General features: G+C 39.0%; 1 protein-coding gene across 1 annotated transcript; it reads left to right on the top strand.

Annotated features, from left to right (window-relative positions):
* Positions 1 to 2,424: 2,424 nt before the first annotated feature.
* LOC132010929 (olfactory receptor 1M1-like) lies at positions 2,425 to 3,366 on the top strand. The gene has a single exon (XM_059388925.1). The coding sequence runs from the start codon at positions 2,425 to 2,427 to the stop codon at positions 3,364 to 3,366; it is 942 nt and encodes a 313-aa protein (XP_059244908.1).
* The last annotated feature ends 8,943 nt before the right edge of the window (positions 3,367 to 12,309 follow it).

Here is a 12,309-nt window from a genome sequence, read left to right as displayed (position 1 = left end):
CTAGTAGACCAGATATCCCCCCTAGTTCTTTACCAAGATAACTTAATTCCATGTAAGTGGGAACAGAGGGGGAAGCCCTTGGAAATAGTTATATTTCTGCCCACCATCTGGACCAGCAGAAGAACAGAACAATGGTATGCGAGGCTAGGTGAAAAGAAATGATAAATGAGGAAAAGGAAGAATAGTCATTGAGGGTAAAGGGATATGTAGATTATACTGGTGCCTTGACACAGGCTCTGAGCAAGGGATGATAGTGTTTCTTAGCTCAGTTACACCAGATGCTGAGATGACCTGCTTTTGGAACCTGACCAAGTCAACTGGAAGGCTGCAACTCTGAGTGGCATTGCTCTGGGTAACATTTTGGTCGTATGATCTGATAATGGGCTGGACTCACTATTAATGACTGACTCGTAATGTTCCCAGTTGTCTCTGACTTGTATCTTTCAGTTTGCATCTACTACCACACCGCAATATAGTACAACACAGGCATTGTTGGTAAGGTTATAATGCTGATAACTGATAGCTTAATGTATTGGGAAATTGGGTTAAATCCTCCTCGTTATGTAATACTAATGGAAAATGGTCTGAGAAAGAGCTTATTTTAGATAATTGCCAATTACTTTCTATGCCACATGATTCACAAGTTTATCATAATGTATAAGAGGTAGATCAAGTGACAAAAATATGAAAACAGATGTAATGGCTTCATAGAGTAGATTAGTTTTTTCTTGAATGTATCCCTATCCACACTGATAGTGACAAGCGTTAGGCATATGATCATATAGGAGAGCCATAGCCAAGGATGGCAGGTGTTTGCCTGTGTGGTAAAGAATTTATCCCTGCTCAAAAAATTCCTGGGAGGTAATCTCTAAGCCCTTGGAATGTCATGCCTGAAAAGAGAGTCTTGGTTTGTCTGGAGGTCTCGAGCCACACTAGATGTGACTTGGGATGGGAATTGGCTATACCAGATAGTCTTAGGGAAGAAATGGCCACAAAAGGTAGTAATAATGTGACTTCAGGGGGGGGATTTGGATCATATGGTATCAGTCTTCAGAGGACTAGAGCTTGGAGACTGATAGGAATGTTGTGCATAGTCATTCATACTCACGAATCTCAGTAAAACACTGAGGTTGAGGGGAGCTTCCCTGATTGGCAATACTCTGTATGTATTGAAAATGATGTTGTCTTGACTCTAGGGGTTGTGGACAACAGAGGCTCCATATTTGGTGTTTTACTGGGCTCCATCCTATGTGTTTCTTCTATGGTTGACTTTAATCTGTACCCTTTAGTTGTAATAAGCTAATTTTTAAATTGGAGTGTAGTTAACATACAATGTTACATTAGTTTCCCATGTATTAAATAGTGATTCAGCAATTCTGTACATTAGGCAGTGCTTACCACAATAAGGGTAGTTACCATCTGTCACCATGCAGAATTATTAGAATATGATTGATAGCTGTAATAAACTTTAACCACGAGTGTAATAGCTTTAACCATGAGTGTAACAACTGTGTGTCTTTCTAGTGAATTCTGAAATTGTTTTTCAGGGAACCCCTAAACATGCAGTTAATGTAAAGACAGTTTTGTAGAATGTGTTCCTTCTGACTTTGTAGTGCGCCATCTGTCACACACTGATTCATAGCATTTGGTGATTTCCATAGTGTTAAGTATGATACAGGGATGAGTTTTAGGCTACCAACATCTTAACAAAATTTATTAAGGCTTAGTGTCTACTCTTGTGAGACAATATAAGTCAACTTTAAAACACCTTTCCTGTTCCAGGTGGTATGATGAAAATCTCTTTATTTCTAGTGTATCCATTATACCAAACTAGAAGCTACATACTCTATGTTCATTATTTTGGTGATTTCACAAAGTCTTTTATCATATGTGTTTGACATAGAAGGTCTAAAATAATATTTCTATTCTTCTGCAAATCAATATAAGAACATTTTAATATTTTCATTCTATTTACCTTTATTAAATTCTCTGTTATTGTTGCCTAATATTTTAATTCACCTTGATTATGTACTTTTTACAATTATTACTTTATGGATTCAATGTTTTATTTAAATGTTTCCTACATATATTCCAATTTCTTAGTAACCATTGCTTCTTGGACAACATTTACTCTGTCAGGATTCAATTTAGTTTAGCATATTATTGAGTAATTCTTTCAGCAAAGATCCAGGCATGGTGTGCTCTCCCAATCTTTATCTGATAGGGGAGTGTTCAATCAAGGTCCTTCGAACTCAATCTTCAAACCTGTGTTGCTACAATTGTTAAAGCTGCAAGACATATATAAGCCAGTGTTGTAAATAGCACAGATAAGAAATTGGCTATAAACTCATCTAAACTTCCAGAATCATCTTCATAGTGCTCATATGACTTCCCCCTTTCAGTACTTCCAGAGAAATCATACCCATGGAACCAAGGAATCAATCCAGCACGTCTGAATTCATCCTCCTGGGACTTTCAGAAAACCCAGAGCAGGAGACTCTTCTTTTTGCTCTGTTCCTCTGCATGTATGTGGTCATGGCCATGGGAAACCTTTCAATCATCCTGGCTATCAGCTCAGACTCCCACCTCCACACCCCCATGTACTTCTTCTTAGCCAACCTGTCTTTGGTTGATTTTGGTCTGGCCACCAACACAGTCCCCCAGATGCTGGTGCATATCCAAACCAAAAGCAAGTCAATCTCCTATCCCTGCTGCCTGACCCAGATGTACTTTTTCCATTTCTTTGGCATTGTTGACAGTGTCTTAATTGCTGTGATGGCTTATGACAGGTTTGTGGCTATATGTCACCCCTTACACTACACCACCATCATGAGTCCACGTCTCTGTGGCCTGCTGGCTGGTGGCCCATGGGTATTTTCCTACTTTATCTCCCTCACTCATATCCTCTTGATGGTGCGCCTGGTTTTCTGTGGGAACAACAAGATTCCGCACTACTTCTGTGACCTCACCCCCCTTCTCAGGCTTTCTTGCACTGACACCTCTGTGAACAAGATCTTTGTACTCATCGTGGCTGGGATGGTGATAGCCACACCTTTCATCTGCATCCTGGCCTCCTATGTTCGCATCATTGTGGCCATCATGAAGGTCCCCTCTGCAGGGGGCAGGAAGAAAGCCTTTTCCACCTGCAGCTCCCACCTCTCTGTGGTTGCTCTCCTTTATGGGACCACCATTGGGGTCTATTTGTGTCCTTCCTCTGTGCGCACAGCTGTGAAGGAGAAAGCCTCTGCTGTGATGTACACTGCGGTCACCCCCATGCTGAACCCCTTTATCTATAGCCTGAGGAACAGAGATCTGAAGGGCGCCCTGAAGAAGCTTGTCAGTAAAAAAATAATTTCATCTTCCTGACCGCAAGGACACTTGGACACTTCCAGGAAGTAGGATCTCAATATCTAGGATCTTGGGCAAAAGAATGGAATTGCATGGTTTGGGAGAGTAGCCACTTTGGATTTTGAGTTGAAGATGTTTAAAAGGAAGTCTCAAGATGGCTCTGTTACTACTTTCTCAATTACTTGGACAAGTAGGAGTCCTTTTGGGTATGTCCAGTGCTGTTTTCCCAGAAAGATCAGTCTAGCCCTATCAGATTGGATTTACCCTGGTTCAAAATCCAGTTAGCTCTCAAAAAATAGCTATTGAGTTTGTATTCTGGGCTTGCTGTGAGTGCTGGCCATGGAGTGGTAAGCAGGAGACACAAGGCCCCTATTGTGCAGAGTTTACAGTTGAATGTGGGAGAAGATACTGGACACTAATTATAATAGAATGACCAATGCACATGAAGGCAAGGATAGGACAGAGTAGGAACCCCATACAGAATATGGAAGGGAGAATCTGGAATGGGGAATCAGGGAAGGTTTCCTGGGAGAGATGTTCCTAAACCTCCAAGGACAAGATGATGTTTTTCAGGCAAATAAGAGGAAAAGGGTATCAGAAAAAGAAAAAAAAAAAACAATATGTGAAAGGGTCAGAGTAACAAGAGAGAGAGAGAGAAGGATGCATTTGTGAAGTGAAAAATCCATTTATGGTGAATAACTTTGGGAATGCCAGGTCAAGAAGGACTTTGGGACCAACTCAAGAGTTTGGCTTTTTCCTGAGAACCAGACAGTTTATTGACTTCCAGGGATCAAAGTCAGGGAGCACACAGGTGAGTCATGTCTCCCCTACCCTCACTCCTGTTCTGTCTTCTGGAGGAGCAAGATGACATGAGCTAAATAAAAGTTGTACACAGCACAGGGGGAAAAATTCAGACCATGCATTAAGGAAATGAAGAACCTCTTGATATGTAAGTCTTTGTAGCCAGAGGGGAAAATACCAATCAGTTAAATCATGAATGTCAAAGCCAAAAGGAAGCCAAGGCATGTCTCAGTTGCCATATATGCCTGTAGAATGCCTTAAGTAGTAACACTGCTTACAACAGACATGGGAGTTACTCATTATGAGCTTGTCTTGTGCTACACACCATACTATATTTCTTCTTTTTGTTTCATTTGGTCATTCTAAAGCCCCTATGGAGGCAATGCATTTCATTTATTTTTTTGGATATTAGTTCTAATACTCATGGAGATTTACAACTGAAGTGAAATGAGTGGTGACTTAGCAGGGGCCAGAAAATCTCAAATGCTGGTAAGAAGCTGACATCATCTTAAGCAGAAAGGCTTTGAATAGCCACACAACAAATTTGCTTTTGGTACTTCTTTCCATGACAAATTAGAATTTCTCAGTTGAACAAACAGATATCCAGATCTGGTCCTGTTATAGGAACTATTAGTGAGAGCATAGGTAGAAAATGTGAAAAAATCCATTTAGTAGGGAATATTCTAATGGGTAAAATACAGAATTTAATAATTTTTGAGTTTACCCTCTGCAGATGGCAGGAAGAAAGCCTTGTCCATCTGCAGGTCCCACCTCTCTGTGGTTCCTCTCCTGAATGGGAACTCCCATTGGGTTCTATGTGTGTCCTCCTTCTGTCCAAAAGCTGTGAAAGAGAAAGCCTTGCCATGGAGCACTTATGCATCTGTTCATGGACTTTTCCAGATAACCAAAAAGACAGGTAAAAGTTCATCCACAGACCTCTCCCTTCCCTCCATTCTCTTGCCACATGCATGGAAGTAGTTACAGTTGTTGGCTGGAGCAGAGCTGGAATTTGCACACTTGGAAGATTATTACAACCTGGGACTCAGAATACTTGTGAATACTTCTCTCTCTGATATAGAAAGATAGGGCTTGAGCTAAAGCACTGCTTTTACCACCTCCTCCTCTTGGAATGAGAGATCTCAGGCCAGTAAAAATCTCTTAAGATTTTGTCAGCTAATCTTCATCCTGTTCTGTGTTAAGAAATAAAGACCACAGATCCAGGAGAGACTTGTTCTATTAGTCCCTATAATACCATTTAATATCAAATTCCATCACTTGTTGGCTTTAACATATGCCTTATCCATTCATTCAACAACTATTTACCAAGTGCCTACTCCGTGATAATTATTTTGCTCTACATTAGGGGTAGAGCATTGAATAACCAAGCATAATACCTTCCCTGTGTCTGCAAAGAGGTAGCAAGAGGGAATTTTGGGGATGTCCTGATCCTGATCTTGGGGCAATAATTTTTAAGGGCCAGATATTTTCAAATGGTGCTCTTCCCTTCAATAACCATGAATCTATACATGGAATAAAATTCTAAACATTATGCATCAAAGCCAAAACAAACGCAATTATTTATTTATGTTAATTTTGGTTTTTATTTTTTTATTTTTTAAAATTTATTTTTAATTTATTTTCAACATAACAGTATTCATTATTTTTGCACCACACCCAGTGCTCCATGCAGTCCGTGCCCTCTATAATACCCACCACCTTGTACCCCAGCCTCCCACCCACCTGCCAATTCAAACCCCTCAGATTGTTTTTCAGAGTCCATAGTCTCTCATGGTTCACCTCCCCTTCCAATTTCCCGCAACTTCCTTCTCCTCTCTAACCCCCCATGTCCTATATGCTATTTGTTATGCTCCACAAATAAGTGAAACCATATAATAATTGATTCTCTCTGCTTGACTGATTTCACTCAGCATAATCTCTTCCAGGCCCGACCATGTTGCTACAAAAGTTGGGTATTCAGCCTGAGATCAGAATTATACACGTCTGGATCTCTACAGAGGCAGAAGATGCCAGTGGGCAGGTAAAGCAGTTTTTATTTTTTTTTAAGATTTTATTTATCTATTTGAGAGAGAGAGAGCACAAGCAGGTAGATTGGCAGGCAGAGGGAGAGGGGGAAGCAGGCTCCCTGTCTGCTGAGCAAGGAGCCTGATGTAGGACTGGATCCCAGGATGCTAGGATCATGACCTGAGCTAAAGGCAGATGCTTAACTGACTGAGCCACCCAGGTGCCCCTGATGTTAATTTTTAAAATAAAATTAAATAATACAACACAAAACAAGCATTACTAGTCCAGAATGGAAAATAACAATTAAAAAATTAATTAATTAATTAACCAAACACCGATGGTGAGAACATCAAAGTCATAATGCCAGATACAGAGTTAAGAACAGATTTGCATTTGAATAAATTTTAAGGAGTTATCCATGTCTTTTTCATAAAGATTATTTCTCTTCTCAATCTTGTAATAAATTCTGCAAGCATTATGAACCCAAGATATAGTTCAGTTTAAAACAATGCTTAAAACATTATCTCACAGTTTCTGCAGATCAAGTGTTCCAGTATGAGTTAGCTGAGCACCTCTGCTTTGAGGTATCTCATAGGCTGCAATCAGAGTGTGATAAGCAGAATAGCATTCTTATAAAAGATGCTGCAGAAATCTCCCTTTTCCCTTCCGCTTTGAAGGACTCTGAAAAATTGGTCCTCTATATGGAGAAAGGGGAACCCTCTTGCACTGTTGATGGGATTGCAAACTGGTGCAGCCACTCTGGAGAACAGTATGGATTTTCCTCAAAAGTTAAAAATAGAACTACCCTGGGGCACTGAGGTGGCTCAGTTGGTTAAGTGTCTCCCTTGGGCTCAGGTAATGATCCCAGTGCCCTTGGGCTCCTTGTTCAGTGGGGGGCCTGCTTCTTTCTTTGGCTTCTACACTCCCAGCTTGTGCTCTCTCCCTTCTCTCTGACAAGTGTATAAATAAAATCTTTAAAAAAAAAAAAAAAGTCTGCCTTTGGCTCAGGTAATCCCAGGGGTCCTGGGATAGAGCCCTGGGTCAGGCTCCCTGGTCAGTGGGGAATCTGCTTCTCCCTCTGCCTCTCCCCACCACTCACACACTCTCTCAAATATATAATTAAAAAAATATATATAACTACCCTTCAGTCTAGCAATTGCACTACTAAATACTTACCCAAAGGATACAAAATACAGGTGTGAAGAGGTAGGTACATGCTCCCTGATATTTATAGCAGCATTATCAACAGTGGCCAAACTATGGAGAGATCCCAAATGTCCATTGACTGATAAATGGATAAAGAAGATGTGGTATATATATGCAATGGAATATTTCTCAGCCATTAAAAAGCTTGAAATCTGCCATTTGCAACAATGTGGATGGAGCTAGAGTGTATCATGCTAAGTGAAATGAGTTGGTCAAAGAAAGACAAACATCATATGATCTCACTCATATGTGGAATTTAAGAAACAAAACAGGTGAACATATGGGGATGGGGGGAGAAAAGGAGAGAGGGAAACAAGCCATAAGAGACTCTTGATGATGGAAAACAAACTGAGGGTTGATGGAGGAAAGTGGGTGGGAGACGGGCTAGATGGTGATGGGTATTAGAGAGGGCACTTGGGATGAGCACTGGGTGTTGTATGTAAGTGATGAATCAATGAATTCTACTCCAGAAACCAATATTGCACTGTATATTAACTAAGTAAATTTAAATAAAAAAAGAAAAATTTAATTAAAAAAAGAAAAAGAAAAGCTGGCAATCTATAAATGAGGAAATAGGCCTTTACTGTACATCACATCTTCTGGTGCCTTGATTTTGGAAGTCTTAGCCACCAGATCTGTAAAAATAAATTTATGTTACTTATGAGCCACCCAGCCCATGGTATTTTGTTATAGAAGTCTAAACAGACTAAGACAATTGATAAAAGAGGGAGATTTATAGCTATAAGTACTTACATTGAAAAAGATCTGAAATCTAACTTTACAGTTTAAATAATGGAAGATCAAACTAAAGAAAAGAAGATCAAAATTAAAAGATGATTAAATAAACCCAACACTAGTGGAAGGAAGGAAAATAAGGACATTAGAGCAGAGATAAATAAAATAGAGAACAGAAAATCAATAGAATTAACAAAATCAAAAGCTGGTTCTTTGAAGACATCAACAAAGGAAACAAATCATCAGTTAGATTGACTAAGAAAAAAGAAAACTTGAACAATTAAATCATAAATACAAGAGGGAACATTAGTAGTGATTTTATATAAATAAAAAGGACTGTAAGAGAGTATTATGGAGAATTAGATGCCAACAAAGAAAAGTAACCTAGGCAGGGGCGCCTGGATGGCTTAGTTGGTTATGCAACTGCCTTAAGCTCAGGTCATGATTTGGGGGTCCTGGGATTGAGCCCTGCATCAGGGTCCCTGCTCAGTGAGAGTCTGCTTCTCCCTCTCCCTCTCCCTGCCACCCACTCTTGCTCTCTGTCTCACTCTCTCTCTCTGTGTCAAATAAATATATAAAATCTAAAAAAAAAAAAAACTAGGAAAAATGGACATTTTCCTAGAAAAACACAACCTACCAAGACTGAATCACAAAGAGAAAATCTGAGTAGACTTATAACTAGTAAGGAGATTGAATTAGTAATTCATAATCCCCCAAGAAAGAAGTGCTTGGAACCAAATGGGTTCAGTGACCCAAACTTCTAAAGATGAATTAGCACTAATCCTATTCAAACTCTTCTAGAAAGAGGAGGGAGCACTTCCAAACTCATTCTATGAGGCCAGCATTGACCTGGTATTGAAGTCAGACAAAGACACTCCAAGAAAAGAAATTTGCAGACCAATATCCTTTATGAATATTAATGTAAAAATCATTAACAAAATACTAGTACACCCCAACATAGTAACAGGATTGAACATCGTGACCAAGTGAGATTTATTCTTGGAATGCAAAGATGTCCAACATAAGAAAAATCAATGTATATAGCACATCAACAGAATGAAGGAAGAAAACATACTGTTTCAACTGTGGAAGAGAAACCATTTAATAAAATTTAATACCCTTTTATCATAAAAATGTTCCAGAAACTAGGAATGGAGTGAAACTACCTCAGTATAATAAAGGCCATACATAAAAAACCCATAGCTAACACCATCCTCAATGGTGAAAGACTAAAATTACTTCTTTTCATCATAATACTGGAAGTCCTAGCCAGGGCAATTAGGCCTGGAACAATAAATAAAAGACACCCAAAATAGAAAGGAAAAAGTAAAATGATCTCTGTTCACAGATGACATGATCTTATATAGAAAACCCCAAAGATGCCACCAAAAAAATTAGAATTAGTAAATTCAACAAAGCTATTCATACAGAGTTGTATGAAGAATATAAAATCAGCATACAAAAATCAGTTGTGTTTCTATACACTAGCAATGAGCCATCTGCAAAAGAAATCAAGAAAATAATCCCATTTACAATAGCATCACAAAAGGATTTAAAAGAGGATAAAATATAATTCTTAGGAATAAACTTAAGGAGGTAAAAAGTTTGTATACTGAAAACTATAAAACATCGCTGAAAGAAATTGCAGAAGACACTGATTAATAAGAGTGTCTACTTCATGGATTGGGAGACTTAATATTGTTAAGATGTCAGTACTACCTAAAGCGAGTGACAGATTTACTATGCCATGAAATTTATGCTGAGTGAAATAAGCCAAGCAGAGAGAGTCAATTATCATACAGTTTCACTTATTTGTGGAGCATAACAAATATCATGGAGGATATGGGGAGATGGAGAGGAGAAGGGAGTTGGGGGAAATTGGAGGAAGAAATGAACCATGAGAGACTGTGGACTCTGAGAAACAAACTGAGGATTTTGGAGGGGTGGGGCGTGGGGGGGTGGGTGAGCCTGGTGTTGGGTATTATGGAGGGCAGGTATTGCATGGAGCACTGGGTATGGTGCATAAACAATGAATTCTGGAACACTGAAAAGAAATTTAAAAAATAAAGGGTATTTACCCCAAAGATACAGATGTAGTGAAGAGAAGGGCCATCTGTACCCCAATGTTTATAGCAGCAATGGCCACGGTCACCAAACTATGGAAAGAACCAAGATGCCCTTCAATGGATGAATGGATAAGGAAGATGTGGTCTATATACACTATGGAGTATTATGCCTCCATCAGAAAGGGCAAATACCCAACTTTTGTAGCAACATGGATGGGACTGGAAGAGATTATGCTGAGTGAAATCAGTCAAGCAGAGTCAATTATCATATGGTTTCACTTATTTGTGGAGCATAACAAATATCATGGAGGACAAGGGGTGTTAGAGAGGAGAAGGGAGTTGGGAGGAATTGGAAGGGGAGGTGAACCATGAGAGACTATGGACTCTGAAAAACAATCTGAGGGGTTTGAACTGGCAGCGGGGTGGGAGGTTGGGGTACCAGGTGGTGGGTATTATAGAGGGCACAGATTGCATGGAGCACTGGGTGTGGTACAAAAATAATGAATACTGTTTTTCTGAAAATAAATAAATTAATAAAAAATAAAAAGTAAAATAAATTAAAAAATAAAAAGTTTTTAAAAATCCCTATTCAAATTTCAACAATGTTTTATGCAGAAACATAGAAAATCATTTCAACAATGTTTTATGCAGAAACATAGAAAATCTATCATAGAGTTCGTATTGATTTCAAAGACTCAATAGCCAAAATATTCTTGAAAAATAGGAACACACTCAGAGCTCTTACACTTCCTGATCCCAAAACTTACTATGAAGTTACAGTAATCAAAATAGTATTAAAACCACATTGAGACCTGGTGATTCACAGACCTGTACCCCTGGGGATAAAAATATATGTTTATAAAAAATAAAAAATTAAAAAAAAAAACCACATTGAGATATCACCTTACACCAGTTAGAATGGCCAAAATTAGCAAAACAGGAAACAACATGTGTTGGACGGATGTGGAGAAAGGGGAACCCTCTTCCACTGTTGGTGGGAATGCAAGTTGGTGCAGCCTCTTTGGAGAACAGTGTGGAGATTCCTCAAGAAATTAAAAATAGAACTTCCCTATGACCCTGCAATTGCACTGCTGGGTATTTACCCCAAAGATTCAGATGTAGTGAAAAGAAGGGCCATCTGTACTCCAATGTTTATAGCAGCAATGGCCACGGTCGCCAAACTGTGGAAAGAACCAAGATGCCCTTCAAAGAACGAATGGATTAGGAAGATGTGGTCCATATACACTATGGAGTATTATGCCTCCATCAGAAAGGATGAATGCCCAACTTTTTAGCAACATGTTCGGGACTGGAAGAGATTATGCTGAGTGAAATAAGTCAAGCAGAGAGAGTCAATTATCATATGGTTTCACTTATTTGTGGAGCATAACAAATAGCATGGAGGACATGGGGAGTTAGAAGGGAGTTGGGGGGAATTGGAAGGGGAGGTGAACCATGAGAGACTATGGACTCTGAAAAACAATCTGAGGTGTTTGAAGTGGCGGGGGGGGGGGGGGGGGGGTTGGGGTATCAGGTGGTGGGTATTAGAGATGGCATGGATTACATGGAGCACTGGGTGTGGTGCAAAAATAATGAATACTGTTATGCTAAAAATAAATTAAAAATAGTATGGTGCTGGTATAAGCGCAGATGTAGAAATTAATGTTAGACTAGAGGGCCCAGAAATAACCCATTGCATATATGGTCAAATGAGGGTGGCAAGACAATTCAGTGGGGGAAAGGACTATCTTTTCAACAAATGATTTTGGGAAACTGGATATTCACATGGAAAAGAATGACCCCAAATGTTGGACCCCTTCCTTCCACCATTACAAAAATTAACTTAAAATGGATCAAAGATTTAAACCTAAGAGCTATAATTATTGAATAGTTTGGAGGAAAACATAGAGGAGAAACTTTATGGCATTGGATTTTGCAATGATTTCTTAATTTCTTAATATGACACCAAAAGCACAGATAACAAGAGAAAACATAGACAGAATGTACTTCATCAAAATTAAAAACTTTTACACATCAAAGTACACAACAGAATGAAAAGACAGCTCATGGAATGGGAAGAAATATTTGCAAACCATATATCTGATAAGGGATTAATATCTAGAATATATGA

The sequence above is a fragment of the Mustela nigripes genome, chromosome 2, assembly GCF_022355385.1.
Source record: "Mustela nigripes isolate SB6536 chromosome 2, MUSNIG.SB6536, whole genome shotgun sequence".
Taxonomy (NCBI): Eukaryota; Metazoa; Chordata; class Mammalia; order Carnivora; family Mustelidae; genus Mustela; species Mustela nigripes.
The sequence above is the reverse complement of the archived record's forward strand: the minus strand, read 5'-3'. Positions and strand labels throughout refer to the sequence as shown.